General features: G+C 41.0%; 1 protein-coding gene across 1 annotated transcript; it reads left to right on the forward strand.

The window, feature by feature from the left end:
* Nucleotides 1-17: 17 nt before the first annotated feature.
* On the forward strand, nt 18-1,413 carry isca2 (iron-sulfur cluster assembly 2). The gene is made up of 4 exons (XM_028993251.1): nt 18-130; nt 499-679; nt 791-906; nt 1,147-1,413. Exons 1-4 carry the CDS (start codon nt 69-71, stop codon nt 1,319-1,321), a joined length of 534 nt encoding a protein of 177 aa, XP_028849084.1. The 5' UTR covers nt 18-68; the 3' UTR covers nt 1,322-1,413.
* Nucleotides 1,414-10,572: the final 9,159 nt, after the last annotated feature.

Below are 10,572 nucleotides of genomic sequence, written 5' to 3' on the forward strand. Positions count from 1 at the left end.
AGGAGCCGTGACTGGCCAATGACATTAGCTGGGAAAGGAGGCGGGACTTGCTACGGCAGTGAAAAAGAATGTCGTTCGCGCGGGGAGTTATGCTAAGCGTTGCAAAAACAAGAGCATGGAACCTTGGAAGGTACAACAAAGCAAGATTAACGATTTAAAATGCAATAATAGCAGGTTTGGATTGAACCCTTGGGATGTTGATATTATAAAAAGTCATGGTGTTGACATCTGTTTGTTAGGCTGTGGTTGCTATGCTGTTTGTTAGCATAGCAACCACCTTTACACCACGGGGCTTGTTAAGTTGTTACGCGAATGGTATTTACAGATTTAGAGGAGCGTGAGTGGAAATGTTACCGTCTATCTAAAGTGACACATCACCAAGTTTCCTGGCCACAACAGTGACCCTGGCTATATGTGAATTATTCGGCTGAATTGTCTTGCGTGTTCAGTTTGGTTTTTCCCAGACTAGCAGACTAGTGTTTTAATATTCCCTCTTAGAGCCTCATCTGGCCTTCAGCTACGTGCTTGCGGACCAATGGTGCCCATTCGATGTCCTCCAAATCCTCCGTTCCTGACTTCTCTTGCCATTCGGTACCACAGCATCTCAGCCAGAGAGAGTGGGGTACAAGTAGCCAGTCCATCTGAAAACAGAGTTAACCTGAGTCAATCTTGTGTTGAGGTTAGACCACGCTCTCCACTGCTTTTATTTTTGGGTTAAATACATGAATGTAATGTCCATATTGGTTAACATCTTGAATCAGCTTTGCTTTGTTTTATGTCATTTTGAAAGAGGCTGAAGGAGATTATGGAGAAGGGAGAGTACTTGCGCATACAGGTGGAGGGCGGAGGCTGTTCGGGTTTCCAGTACAAATTCTCAGTTGACAAAGTCAAGAACGACGATGACAGGTAATACAGAATACAGGTTTAGGCTTACCAGCTACTCCACCCCCAACATGTTCAATAAGGCGCTTGATTGAATTACACTCACAGTGCATGAGGTGATTTAGGCCAGTATCTTGATTGAATAAAACAAGGACAGTACCCTGATTGAATAACCATAAGTCAAGCAACATACATAAGAAAGCCACACAACAGAACATTTTGTTTACAGTTCCTCACATAACTGCCTTTCCCCTCTATTGACAGGGTTTTTGAACAAAATGGTGTAGGAGTAGTTGTGGACCAGGACAGCCTGGAGTTTGTGAAGGGCTCCACACTTGATTACAGCCAGGAGCTGATCCGTTCCTCTTTCCAAGTGCTGAAGAATCCACAGGCCGACCACGGCTGTTCATGTGGATCATCTTTTTCAATCAAAGTTTGATCTGCTTGATCTGCTTCTTGAGCTTTCAACCATAGGCTTGTATATAAAATATGAACATATGTAAAATAATAAATGTAAATGTTTAAAGAACACAATGACTTTAAATTTTTTTTCAGACCGTATTTAAGCATAATGATGTAAAAAACTATTTGCAAAAAGATTATTCATGCTGCTACAAATAAATGCTGCTTGAGCATGAAATAAACTGTTAATATTACAGTTTCTACAAGTAAACTAAGATTTATAAGTAAGATTTGTCCTACACCTCTGTGGAAATGAAACAAACCTTTTATTTGTCATCATATTGAATGATTAAAACGATTCCATTAATGATTTAGACAGCGCACAATATTTTCACTATTTGATATAGTGAATTTGCCTAACTGTTATTGTATGATTATCCAGCATCAGAACTCCATATTAATTGTGACATTTGGGAGTGAAGTGACATTTGGGAAGTGAAGTGATTGTCACATGTGATACACAGCAGCACAGCACACGGTGCACACATAAAATTTGTCCTCTGCATTTAACCCATCACCCTGAGTGAGCAGTGGGCAGCCATGACAGGCGCCCGGGGAGCAGTGTGTGGGGACGGTGCTTTGCTCAGTGGCACCTTAGTGGCATGGGATTCAAACCGGCAACCTTCCGATTACGGGGCCGCTTGCTTAACCGCTAGGCCACCACTGCCCCTAGGCAAAAGACTTTCAAGAAGCAGCAGAAAACATGGATGCATTAATTCAGAATCTCCAGGAAAAAATAAGTATATCTATGTTGAATAGAAGGTTTAACAACCATACCCAGCAAATGAAAATTGACACACACAATTGGAACGGAAGTGGCATAGCTCAAAACGGGAAGTGTTCTGACAAGCCTGGAAGACTCGTGAAATATTGAAAAGCTCTTTCTTCTGCTAGATCTGTATATTAGTCTTCTTTGATAGAAGAAAACAAGAACAATCCTCAATCTTTATTTGACACCATCTGTAAATTAGTTCCACAACTATATACGATGGGAACATAAAGTATTCAGACACCTTAAAAGTTTCACTCTTTGTTATTTTGCAGCCATTTGCTAAAATCATTTAAATTATTTTTTGTGCACATTAATGTACACACAACACCCCATATTGACAGAAAAAAAACAGCCCGCTGAACGTGTGCTGCTGAAAAATGTGACACTCAGAGGAGGGCCAGGTAATTACTGGGAAGATACAGTTCACACTGTGGTGCAACAAATGGGGTCTGATCTACCAATTTATCACTGAAAGAGCTCAGTATATCTGATATGATTCTGCCAAGTGAGGAAATATATTCAGCTGAACTTTCCTGGAGACGTCCACCAAAATGCATGACTTGTAATGAGGTGGGCATCCTTTCTTGCTACGATGTACAGTCAACACATACCAATAATGCACCAGAACTGATTCAATGTAGGGCCTTATGATTTCCATGATGTGGAAAACGCGGAAAACACGGAACTCTGTATAATTCACATTTTCCTCGTTTGATGCGGGACTTTCTCATAAACCAACTCAATGTAAATGTGCGGTCAGCTATGGTTATAAGGCTTTCTGGAACACCAATGTCCTGCAAAGTTTACAGCTGAACAATACGCAAACATTTTTATGAATCGGAAGAACAACTCTTTTGTAAGTTTTGCCAGCACACAGTAGACATAGGCTGTGCAACAGAAGATTCAAGGGAAAAAAATATCAGTCATTGTCGACGAAACTACTGATGCAAGAGACTGCAGTGTTCTCAACATAGTCATTGGTGAGTGAATTAAGTAGATTGCATTCACTTAATTAAAATATACTCTGAATGTAATGTGAATTGCATGCATTACAGTATTGCAATTGGTCTGTTAAATATGCCAATAAGTAAAAATGTGCACATTTCTTGTAGAAATATTTCTTGCTAATTTAAAGTAAGTTAATACAATTTTATTCTTACTTATTTGTTCAGATTTTAAAGGTCAGTACGTTTTGTCAGTTTCATGGAGCGATGCAACTACTCAACTTTTGCCCAAGTGGTAATAGGCTCCCTCCACTGCTTAAGCCAGTACATGTCCGGGCCCGTCTGAAGCTTGCTAGAGAGCATCTGGATCCAGAAGAGGTTTGGGAGAATGTAATTTGGTCCAATGAAACCAAAATAGAACATTTTGGTAAAAACTACCATGTATTGTGAGATTTTGATTGAAAACCTCCTTCCATCAGCAAGGGCATTGAAGATGAAATGTGGCTGGGTCTTTCAGCATGACAATGATCCCAAACACACCACCCGGGCAACGAAGGAGTGGTTTCGTAAGAAGCATTTCAAGGTTCTGGAGTGGCCTAGCCAGATCTCAACCCCATAGAAAAACTTTGGAGGGAGTTGAATGTTACCCAGCGACAGCCCCAAAACATCACTGCTCCAGCGGAGATCTGTATGGAAGAATGAGCCAAAATACCGGCAACAGTGTGTGAAAACCTTGTGAAGACTTAGAAAAAACATTTGACCTCCGTCATTGCCAACAAAGGGTATATAACAAAGTATTGAGATGAACTAATATCAACTAACTATGAACTAACTATGAACTAAGATGAACTAATATTGAGATACTAATTTTCCACCAAAATTTGCAAATAAATTCTTTAAAAACCAGAGGATAGTTATATACTAAATACTTTTTTGCCCCACTGTATATTGGGGTATGGCTACAGTTAGTAAGAACAAGTATAACTATTGCACATTGTGTAACTATTGCACAAAAACGTTTGGGTGGTAGTAGCCTAGTGGGTAAGACACTTGCCTGTGAACCAGGAAACCCAGGTTCAAATCCCACTTACTACCATTGTGTCCCTGAGCAAGACACTTAACCCTAAGTTGCTCCAGGGAGACTGTCCCTGTTACTACTGATTGTAAGTCGCTCTGGATAAGGGCGTCTGATAAATGCTGTAAATGTAAGATATTGCACATGGTCTTAGTAGCAGCAGTGGGATGTCTGCTCATGTGGGAGAATGTCAGTGATCTGGTGCATTAAGGGTTCTGACTGAACATGGGTAGAAGCTGTTCTTCAATCTGTTGGTTTTACACCTAACAGATCTGAACCTTTTTCTGGAGGGCAGTAACAGACGGGTGAAGGTGTAGGGTCGGCTGTCGAAGTTGAAGGCAAACCAAAACTGGCTGTCGGGGGATGAGTATTGTGTGAAGGGCAGATGAGACTGCATCGTCAGCGGAGCGGTTCGGCCGATAGGCAGACTGAAGCGGGTCCAGTATCTTTAACATCATTCTCAGCTCCTTCCTTCTCAGCTCGGTATTTGCCGTGGATTTTGTATCTGTCTGTCAGTCCACTCTGACCTCTCAGGGATGATTTCAATACATCAGCCAGGGCATGAGTCAAATTCTGCTTGCCGTGATATGCATCTCCCCAATATTTTTATATTGAGATATTTCATAGTCAAGCTGAGTTATCAGCGTGTCTGTTATTGTACTCTGACCTAACAGTGTAGCAAGTAAAGAGGACTTCGCCGAACCATACGGTCACAAAATCTTTTTTTCCTTCACCTATATACAATATAAGAACATGTGCACACCAACAAAATATTTCTAATATGCACATTGTTAAGAAAAAAAAAAGTGTCCAATAGGACAAAACCAGGTTACCGACCAGTCATGGCCTCTACCATGCAGAGTTTTGTATCTCACAGAACTTTTCATTACAATGAACAGAAATTAAACGACAAAGAAATACAGAGACATGTTTCATGTAAACAAAAACAATAATACACTTACATGTCCCACAGTTAATAAAAAAAAACACATAGTCAACATATTTAAACTCTAAACAGTACATGGTACAGCTGGCCAAAATAAAAGTCTTCAGAAAATGATAAAATAAAAGACACAAAAACACACATTTAGGGGAAAAAGCAAATATAAATCTAGGGTAACCACACCACTCCGGGACACTACCACCACCTTTTTTTTACTTAACAATGGTGGGGAGATCCAACGAAATGAAATACACCAAGGAAACGATGTTTACAGAAAACAAAGGGCCACTTTTATTTTTAAATTGCCACAGGTTATAGTCCTTCCCCGAGGACCAACACATATCCCGCCGAGAATATAAATATACAAGCATAAAATAGTACATTAAACTCCCAAAATATCACAGTTTTATGATCACATCCATTTTGTGCACTTCAAGAAAGTTAATATTAGTCTATTAGTCACAGCAATTAGTAAATCACAACAAATGTATATGCATCGTTGTATTCATCGTTGGGGGTACTCGTCGCTCTGGATAAGGGCGTCTGCCAAATGCCTTAAATGTAAATATTCCCATATATGCTTTCTAACCACAAACAGGTCTTCTGTCCGATTGTCCTACCTTCTGTCCGAATTCCCTACCACAGCACATTTTAATAGCATCTGTTCCTGCTAGCTGTACAAATGCGATGTTTATATAATAATTATACTATTATACTGTCCATAAACCACAAGTATTATGTTGTGATAGCTTAGAAAAACCCATCAGATTGTCCTATCACAAGTGTTTTACCTGTTTGAATATTAATTATGACACTTCATTGTTCAAAAACCACAGGTATGTTCTGATAGCTCAGAAAAACAAGTGTTTGGAGAGAAGCGGCTCGGCTCCACCGCGGCCAGCTTATAACAAACCCGGTCCCTGTCTCTCTCTACCACATTTACCCCGACTTACTACTAACTACTGGCGACGGACACACTTAGTGTCTTTTACACCCTCACACAAACACGAAATAAAATATTACGTACATATTGCGTGGTCCTTAAACAGTCCTTTGCCGCTGTGCCTGCCTCACCATCATTGCAAATTCAAACATTCCATACTTACCGCTGGCCAGATGCAAGCGATGACCAAAGCATTGTAGTCTGACCCAAGTTCGGTAGCCTTCACCACATTGGCGCTGTTGTCCGTTGTAATGGACACTTGATTTTCCTCTTTTAAGTTCCAACTGGCTAAAACATCCCGCAGCCCATGTGCTATGTTTTCGCTGGTGTGGGATTCAGGGAAGTACACAACTCCCAGACAGCGTGCTTTTAATTCAAATTCTTGAGTAAGAAAGTGAACGGTATAGCTGACGTAGGACTCAGTCGTGCGACTGGAACACATGTCAGCCAAGTCCACTTGGCTCAGCTCGGAGCTCACTGTCTTCACGCAAGTGTCGTACATCTGTGGAACTGCTAAATGAGAAAAATAATTTCTCGATGGCAGTTGATATCTTCGGTCCAATTTGTTAATTAGACCCACAAAGCCGCCTTTGCTCACGGTGTTAACAGGCATCATGTCTTTAGCTAAAAAGCGTGTGATATAGCATCTGTTAATTCATTGTGGCGTTTCGTAGGGCTGGGGGCTGGTTATTTTTAACGATTATTCGGACGATTATTTTATAGAGTAGTCGACTATTCTAATGACTAATTAGATGGTTTATCTAACTATTATTTTTCTGTTGCTTGATTTTAAAAAATCACTAATTGCCCCTAAAGATTAAATAGATTACTTTATTATACAAAAGTATCCAAAGCCAAACATCTTCTGCTTAAAACAAAATAACAGCATTGTGGTTTTGTTAAACAAAACTCTTACAGTACCAATAACTCAAGTTTAAAGATTTTGGAAAAAAAAGTTTGGAGGTGGAGTTTACAGTATGGACATTCCAGTATGGAATTTCCCCAACACATGTCTGGTGTGTGAGGAGGTGAAGACATTTGACATTGGGCTTTATTGGTTTGGGTCATCGGGAAAGGTTTCTGTTTATAGTGTGACAACTGATGCTTTTCTTTGCTCTTTTTTCTGCAGGCACAGAACCGCCACTCAGGCAAACTGGCAGCGGTGAAAATCATGCAGTACCATGATGGAGGTGAGAGAGACTGTGCGAGAGAGAGTAATGTAATTGGTGTGGGTATATTGGTGAATGTTTTTCTTTTGTTTGAGGATGTGTGTGTTTTTCTTGTGCCTAAACGTCGGTGTTGTCTGTCTTTCTGCAGGTGACTTACAGGAGATACAGCTGCTGAACGAGTGCAACCATGACAACTTAATAAAATTTCATGCCGCTTACTTTCATGCCGCAGTAAGAAGCGTGGAGGGTTGGGTGGTGAAGGGAGTTTTTATATCTGAATATGATGAACACAATAGAGCATCCAGAGCCATCTCCCATGTTTTGCATCACAGAGCAACCTACAGCGTTTCTGTTTCTAAAACCTTGTGATCATTCTTCTTTAGGAACCATGAGACCCCGTTTGTTGCCACGGAGCTCTGTGCTGGGGCTTCCCTCTTTAAGCTTTATCAAGGTAACAGCAACGTTCAGTGTGTGTTTTCTTCTTTAGGCCGGTGTTTCTTGGTTTCTGTTGTTGTCTGCACAGCTTTTGGTGGCACATTTACTGAAGAGGAGACAGCTTATGTCTGCCGGCAGGTCTTACAGGTAACAATACGACTCCTCCACAAACACACACACCTATATTTTATACTTAAGCAGATCTGTATGTGATGTACTCCATGTTTGCGTCCAATAGGGGCTGAAGTACCTCCACGCGAACAACAATCAAGTGTTTCATTCAAAATAGTCAACAGGGTCGCAAGAAGCGTGTGGAAAAAACAAGGCACAAAATAAGTGCCCATGAACTGAGAAAAGTCAAGCGTGCAGCTGCCAAGATGCCACTTGCCACCAGTTTGGCCATATTTCAGAGCTGCAACATCACTGGAGTGCCCAAAAGCACAAGGTGTGCAATAAGGTAAGAAAGGCTGAAAGACGACCACCACTGAACAAGACACACAAGCTGAAACGTCAAGACTGGGCCAAGAAATATCTCAAGACTGATTTTTCTAAGGTTTTATGGACTGATGAAATGAGAGTGAGTCTTGATGGGCCAGATGGAAGGGCCCGTGGCTGGATTGGTAAAGGGCAGAGAGCTCCAGTCCGACTCAGACGCCAGCAAGGTGGAGGTGGAGTACTGGTTTGGGCTGGTATCATCAAAGATGAGCTTGTGGGGCCTTTTCGGGTTGAGGATGGAGTCAAGCTCAACTCCCAGTCCTACTGCCAGTTTCTGGAAGACACCAGTGGTACAGGAAGAAGTGGTACAGGAAGAAGTCTGCATCCTTCAAGAAAAACATGATTTTCATGCAGGACAATGATCCATCACACACATCCAAGTACTCCACAGCGTGGCTGGCAAGAAAGAGTATAAAAGAAGAAAAACTAATGACATGGCCTCCTTGTTCACCTGATCTGAACCCCATTGAGAACCTGTGGTCCATCATCAAATGTGAGATTTACAAGGAGGGAAAACAGTACACCTCTCTGAACAGTGTCTGGGAGGCTGTGGTTGCTGCTGCATGTGATGTTGATGGTGAACAGATCAAAACACTGACAGAATCCATGGACTGCAGGCTTTTGAGTGTCCTTGCAAAGAAAGGTGGCTATATTGGTCGCTGATTTGTTTTTGTTTTGTTTTGGAATGTCAGAAATGTATATTTGTGAATGTGGAGATGTTATATTGGTTTCACTGGTAAAAATAAATAATTGAAATGGGTATATATTTGTTTTTTGTTAAGTTGCCTAATAATTATGCACAGTAATAGTCACCTGAACACACAGATATCCCCCTAAAATAGCTAAAAATAAAAACTAACTAAAAACTACTTCGAAAAGCATTCAGCTTTGATATTAATGAGTTTTTGGGGTTCATTGAGAACATGGTTGTTGTTCAATAATAAAATGATTCCTCAAAAATACAACTTGCCTAATAATTCTGCACTCCCTGTAGAGGTAGACCAGGGGAGTTTACTAAATCGTGAGATTACTTAGCACTGAACCAGTATCTGGGTGGCCTGTGTTACTATAGTGTTACTATTACTCAATACCTGGGCACCATCTTTGACCACCTACTGAAGTGCTCCTCAAACACAGTCAGGAGTCAGAAGAGACATTTTACGGACCTTTTACTACTCCTTCATAGAGAGTGTCATATCATTCTCTATCATCTTCTGGTTCCATTCCACCAGTATGCAGAACAGAAATGGGTTACAGAGAGCTGTCAGTGTGTGCTCCAAGATTATTGGACTGCCTGTGAGATTCTCATCACACGTATGTGACCAGCAGACATGCAGACTGGCACTCGAGATCATTAGAGACCCCTCACACTCTCTGAACTCTGCCTTTGAGTGGCTCCCCTCCAGACGGCGGCTCAGATGCCCCAGCTGCAGGACACAGAGGAGGAAGGTCACCTTTGTTCCTAAAGCTGTCCTTCTATTGAACTTGGACACCCCCCCCCCCAAAACAACCATTATCACCTCACACACTTTTTACACCTCACACACTTTTTACATGATGCACCTCACTGCTCCTGTTATGTACAGTTATTTATCATTGTTCATAGTGCAAGCAATCTTGTCGTTAGCCTTACATATTACATAGCCTTATTTTGAATGCATATTTTCTTTCAATATAATATGTGTTCATGGGAAAGACATTTCCTGAAACAACTAAACGAAAAACACAGTTAAAGTAGGACGGACCTTTGACAGGACATTTCAAAAAGTTGTCTTGTCAGACCACTTTTATATTGGCCATGGATTTTTGTATGTTAAAATCTCCTGGAGCCATTTAGGGTGAAATTTTTCACTACAGGCCACTATATGTGCACCAGAGAGAAGGTGACTGTGGGTTTCTGTCTTTTTCGTTTATTCGTCTGTCTGTCGGTCCAGTCCGACCTATCAGGGATTATATCAGCAGTTTATCAGACACATTCTCTGAAATACTTGGGGATGCAATTCTCGGCAGTGTCATGTTGTAGGCTATTCAGCGCCCCTGCCATTACCGCGCATGCGCATTAATTACACCACCTCATGCATATGATTTACACACTCATGGCCACAATGGATGAACGATCTCGTGTTTCCTTTTTAATCCGTGACATAAGAAACAACACAAACAGTATCGCTCTTATTCCACCACGCAGTCTGCCCGTTTCATCTTATTTCTCCTGGTCCGGTTTTCACCAAAACGTGGATGATTTCAGTTGGACTAATATAATCAAAACCAGTTTCATTATTCAAGACTCATTTGCTGTCAATCGCTGTTGACTATCTGCATTTTAAATGTATTTTGTTTTTGGCATTGACAAATTAGCATTCACTTGAACCGTGCTGCGCTTTATAAAATGTGCAATGCTTTATTATACATGTAACTTTTATCATCCATGCAAACTCACTCCACTGATCAG

The sequence above is a fragment of the Denticeps clupeoides genome, chromosome 1 (genome assembly GCF_900700375.1).
Source record: "Denticeps clupeoides chromosome 1, fDenClu1.1, whole genome shotgun sequence".
In the NCBI taxonomy this organism is placed as follows: Eukaryota; Metazoa; Chordata; class Actinopteri; order Clupeiformes; family Denticipitidae; genus Denticeps; species Denticeps clupeoides.